Here is a 6,000-nt window from a genome sequence, read left to right as displayed (position 1 = left end):
GAGTGTGCATATATTACATACTGGATGAGAGGAGTGAAAAGCAATTCTGTGGTATCAGTCTAATTTCCCCCTCCCCACCCTAACCTACAAGCTAAGCTACTAACCATCATGCTGAGGCTGAGAAGGTGAGGAAGGTGCAGGTGGGAGGAGCTGAGAAGAGGTAGTTCAGGGGTTGAAGGGGTGGGGGGGGGGGATGAAAAAGACAAGATACGAAACATAAGAATAAGCCATCTAGTCTCGTCTCACATTTTCCAGTTTCAAAAATCACCCTAGAATGCCCAAACCGTTGTACAACAGACCTGAGTAATGTTGGCATGGTTGGGTCCAGAGACAAACTCCTCCATGTCCGCCAGACGATTGGTCTTGGCAAACGCAAACACCAGCTCTGTTTCCACAAAAGTTTCTCGGGCCTTCTTCCGTGCCATCTGCAGGAACTTGACCAGGTCTTCCCAGTTATCTGAGGTAACAACAAAAAGAAAAGTTGTGGAATCCACATACTGCCTCCTGTTGATGGGTGACTATGTAGACTGTTTGCAGTCCATCCTGAAGAGGTGATCTGTTCCCAGATGTACCAATTAAATCATGCAACTTGCAAGTCACAAGTTATATCAAAGACAAAGTGAACAAATCAATAATTCCCATTATGCAATGCATGTATCCCATCAGCAATATGTTCAAACATGGAGAAAGATTAACATTTAGTTATGAATAGCTCCCATGAGTGCATGTTAAATGTTAATGCATGCACATCTGTTCTGATGTTCATGAGCACATACAGAGAATTAGGCTTCTACTGAAAAGTGTCTACAATATCATAAGCAGAAATAAGCTTCTGGATGCAAGGAAGCCACAATGTATGTGGGGAAATCCTCTTAACACAAAGATCCACAACATTACCTTACTTAACTGTTCCGAAACAATCAAGGAAAGGATGGAAAGAAGCAAAAGAAAACAGTTCAATGTGGAAGAGAGCGGATTTTCAGACATACTGTTAGTGCTGGCCACTTGGACAACCTCCATGTACTGTGAAGGGTCATCGGCCTTGATGTAGGAGTCGATGGCCTCTTTCACCATACCCTGGTTCAGCTGGGCCCGGGCCAGCTGGCTCCACACAGCCGGGTCATTGCAGCGCTCTGCAAACTCATAGGCTCTGTCCAGGTTGTTCACATTGTCAATAAGCACCTGCAACACAATTACTCTCCTCATACTTTTGCTCTGCCCGCTGCCAACCAAATCACATTTCTGAATTCAGCTTCTTTCAAAGAAAACCAAAAATAGACATTCAATTCAGAAAAATGAACTGAATAAACTTATCCAAAAGTGAAATCAGTATGTCTTCAGTCAAGGATGTACTAGGATTCTGCCTTTTTTTCATGCAATTACTTTATTATCACAAAATAAATGAATAAACTACTATTCCTATTGAACTAATCTATATTACTTAGTGAAACACTACAAGTGCCATCTTTTCATGAAATCGGTTTCCAGTTTGACATAATTACAATGAAACTTTATTTACTAAGAAGTATAAATAACATATTTTCATGAAATCTGTCTCCAGACAATAAAATTTTACTCTACCGAATGAAATAGTTATGTAATGGAACAAGTTAGTTTCTACCAAATTCACGTTTCAAATAATGATAAATAATACAAAGATAACAATGCCATCTGTCCACCTGCATCCTTCACACTGCTCTCCCCACACAGCCTGACTGTGCGTCACAAACCTGAATGGCTGAGGTGTTCACTTCAAACTTCTTGAAAATGGCAAACGCTTCCTCATAAAGCTCGTTGCTGATGGCAATATTGGCAATGTCAGGGGCATCATAGTTGTCAAGGCGGTTGATGTATTCCATGACACGTGTACGGTCAGCCTTGATGGCAGTAAGAATCAACAGGTTCTGCAGATTCCTGCAAAGTGAAGATGTCAAATTATCATCTAATTCGCTTCCACAACTTTTGGTCTATTATCATTAATGACCAAATGCAATCTTCACCATTTAGTGTCCGGAGATTCTTATGTTTTCTTGCTATTCAAAGGATTTCCCCCCCTAATTATGTTTACATAATATGCTGACGGAGTCTCACTGGCATATAGCACATGAGACCTAACTGGCTAATATAAAATGACTGTTCACATTAACGTAACAGAATGTGCCAAGGGATTCTGATAAAACAGCCAGAACCCACACAAACTATTTTCTGAAGGACAACCGTAAATCTAACAACAGTAGCAGTAATGATGAGCAATCATAAAAAAAGAGTTAAGCTTGAGCATCACTCCTGGAATGAAGACCACCAACACATCATCCTATGACAGCCTCCCTCCATGATTCTGTTGACAACATAGACTAAGAACTCACACAATTCGTACAAGGGAAGGGGAAATCAAGAATAAGATCACCATGAAATAAGGGCATGAAAGGCCTAAGAGATAAAAACATCTGCAGTGTTGGTCAGGAAAAATAAATAGCACTCCCAAAGATGCATCCATGAAGCAGATGACCCTCACTGTGTGGTTCCATCTTACCATCTAAGCCCAAACAAACAACTCTGGACAGGAACAGGCACCAGACAAATTATCTCACTTCTGATGGGCCCCAAATCCACATCAACATTCTGATGGGCCCCAATTCCACAACAACATTCTGATGGGCCCCAAATCCACATCAACATTCTGATGGGCCCCAAATCCACATCAACATTCTGATGGTCCCCAATTCCACGTGAACATTCTGATAGGCCCAATTTCCATATCAACATTATGATGGGTCCCAATTCCACATCAACATTCTGATGGGTCCCAATTCCATGTTAATATTCTGATGGGCCCCAAATCCACATCACATTCTGATGCGCCCCAATTCCACATCAACATTCTGATGGGCCCCAAATCCACATCTTGATAGACCCCAAATCCACATTCTGATAGTCCCCAAATCCACATCCACATTCTGATAGGCCCCAAATCGACATTCTGATGGGCCCCAAATCCAAATTCTGATAGGCCCCAAATCCACATTCTAATGGGCCCCAAATCCACATCACATTCTGATGGGCCCCAAATCCACATCATGATAGACCCCAAATCCACTTTCTGAAAGGCCCCAAATCCACATTCTAATGGGCCCCAAATCCACATCACATTCTGATGGGCCCCAATTCCACGTCAACATTCTGATGACCCCCAAATCCACACCCTCCCAGTCATCAGCCCAGAACACCCGACTCGCTCTCTCTGTGATTTTTTAAAGCACAGTGCCTGCACATATATACTCTTGCTTCACCCTCCCCCTGAAACAAAGGAACAGGAGGAGTTTACCGATAGGCCTAGTTTGCATCAGTCTGACATGGTACAGTATATGACACCAAATGTAAAATTATATACATCCCAAAGTTCAATTCAAACCACAAGATTTATTCCTTACCTGTGTTCAGAAAAGACTGAGCTCTCCAAGACAATCTTCTCCAGTAACTCGATCAGCTCATTGGGCAAATCTGCTGTCATGAAAGCCTTCACCGAAACAGAGATTTCCTCTGGGTCTTGTGTTTCTGACAATGCTGTTTGTACCACCTGCCCACATTCAACATATTCCATAGCATGTATCATATTCACACAAACTACTTTATATCTAAAATATGCATTTATATTACTTTTTGTAATGAAGCTACATGAACTGCAGCTCAATACAAGTACTTTAATATGCAAGACTCAGTTAAAGTACCAGCAGTTTCAGCAGGGCTTGTTTCTTGTGTCTTTTGTCCCATGCAGGTATCACAAACATGTTAGCATATATATACTGCCTGCTGCGCTAAAGTTGTGCATTCATTGCAAGTGATTTTCTGTCAAAGAATCATGGTCACATTCAGGATGTGTGACAAGGTAAAAGATAACAAAGCTTACTTGCATCACATACAAAGCAACTATACCCATCTCTAAACTTTAATTAAAAAAATATAGGAAAAAACATGCAATTCTGAAAACCAGCTGCACCACCACACACAGGCCTACACATCACAAACTCATTAACACACACACACTCACACAGATGTGAAGAAAACTACACTCCTGACTGACCTGGTCGATCAGCTGACGTCGGTACTCATTGTTTTCATCCAGGACTGTTGCCCACAGGTCAGGGTCACGTCGACGAACCAGGTAACGCGCTTCACTCTTGAAGAGAGAGTTCTCGTTGCACACTTTGATCAGTTCTTCATCACACTGCCCTCGCTCATACGCTACACATGCTAAGTGAGGGTCTCGCTTTTCGCAGTACTTGCCCACCACGCGACTGTCATAAAACTGGTTTTCCCTGTAAAGAAAAAAATGGAGAATTAAATGCATTTCTGAAACAATTTTACATTCTTTTAAAACAGTTTGTATCTAGCAATACAGCAAACCTGTCATCCAGAGTAATTTGTGCATAAGTGAACACCAAACCGTATGCTATCCATATGCCTATCCCCTCAAAAAATCAACACAAAACAAAATGAAACAAAACAAAACAAAAAAGGCGAAACTTGTAAAGCAGGGTGTAAGGTCCATGGTTGGAATCCAGGCAGTGCCTGGTGACTTATGGGGGAAGATTCTTTCCAACCTTCATGGTCAGCTTATATGCAGACCTGCTACAGCCTTCAGTCTTCATTGTACGTTACCAGATCAAATACACATGTTACAGATATCCAGATGCATGTCAGCCTTTGGCACATTGTGTAAACACACCAAAAAAAACCAGCAAGCTTCCACCCCTTCCCCCCTCCCTAAAATGATGTATTGCTGATAATCTGGGTACGAAAGGTCATACCTGTGAATGCCACTCACAAGTATCAGTGAACCGGAGAACTTCAGCCCACAAACACTTCAGAACAAGTGTAATCTTTGAGAAGTTGTGTGATATACTGTTACTATACAAGAATTAATGCTTATACAAGCTACTGGCCCTATGTAAGACTATATATATTGTATATGAGCTACTTTCTCAAAAAACCACAATCAAAGTAGAAGATCAAATGCAGACATGCATTCACCTTAGAAATCTCTCCGGGTTGTTGTTGCTGTCAATGTAGATCTTGGCCAGAGCATTATGGGTGGCAGGCTCATTGACTCCTTCGTGTACTCGTGTCTCCAACCAAGGTAACAACAGTTTTAACCTACAAACCCAGTATCAAGACAGGATGAAGCAAACACCCATAAAAGCCTTTTCCTTTGTACTTTGCCTTCCTACCCCTCAAACATCAAACTCTCAATATCTTGTAGGATATCTTGTTTTAATTTCTGGACACAAATTTGATGTCAAAAGGAGGAGTTTGTATTATACTCCATGTTTGGTGTTAAATATACTTACCATGTCAAACTGATGCAAACTAGGCCTATTGGTTTGCTCTGCTTGGCCAAATTTCGCGCGGCTAACAGTGAAAAGATGGGCCCACCGCTCTCAGCCAATCAAACGCCTCTAAAAACTATAAGCGCTTAATCATTCCGTGGCCATGAACAAAAATGCCCCATGAGAACCACGGCGGAGACGCGGGGACGGACGGGCGGGCATTCGAGTTTGACATGGTAAGTATATTTAACACCAAACATGGAGTATAATACAAACTCCTCCTTTTGGTGTCATATACTGTACCATGTCAAACTGATGCAGAATTTAAAGCAAATGGAGGCGGGCAACGCCTACTGGTTCATATGGGGAGCCCTTGTAACTGAGACGGCAGTGTTAGCCGCGACAAAGGAAATCCCCTTGGAACCGTCAGCCCTGGTCATACGGAAATTCCTGAGGTAGAAGTTGATGAAGGGATTCTCAGACGGCCAGAAGGCTGCCTCCAAGACATGCTGCGTTGGCACTGAGTGCTGGAAGGCAGCCGAAGTAGCTATGGCCCGCACTTCGTGTGCCCTGGGATGAAGACAGCTGATATCCCTGTGTGCATGAGAGTAGGCTCTACGAATGACTTGGGAAACCTGGCGGGAAATGGTGCCTGCAGCGATGTCTTTCTTGT

General features: G+C 42.5%; 1 protein-coding gene across 1 annotated transcript in view; it reads right to left on the bottom strand.

The window, feature by feature from the left end:
* The window catches only part of LOC143302259 (clathrin heavy chain 1), a 91,501-nt gene that overhangs the window by 36,437 nt on the left and 49,064 nt on the right, over positions 1 to 6,000 (bottom strand). The window contains exons 19-24 of the mRNA XM_076616848.1: positions 5,032 to 5,154; positions 4,082 to 4,316; positions 3,432 to 3,577; positions 1,731 to 1,914; positions 990 to 1,182; positions 300 to 457 (exon numbers count right to left, since the gene is read on the bottom strand). Coding sequence (XP_076472963.1) covers positions 300 to 457; positions 990 to 1,182; positions 1,731 to 1,914; positions 3,432 to 3,577; positions 4,082 to 4,316; positions 5,032 to 5,154 — 1,039 coding nt within the window. The remainder of the gene's footprint in view (positions 1 to 299; positions 458 to 989; positions 1,183 to 1,730; positions 1,915 to 3,431; positions 3,578 to 4,081; positions 4,317 to 5,031; positions 5,155 to 6,000) is intronic.

The sequence above is a fragment of the Babylonia areolata genome, chromosome 29, assembly GCF_041734735.1.
Source record: "Babylonia areolata isolate BAREFJ2019XMU chromosome 29, ASM4173473v1, whole genome shotgun sequence".
NCBI classification, from domain to species: Eukaryota; Metazoa; Mollusca; class Gastropoda; order Neogastropoda; family Buccinidae; genus Babylonia; species Babylonia areolata.
Note: the sequence above shows the minus strand (reverse complement) of the source record. Positions and strands in the feature narration are given on the sequence as shown.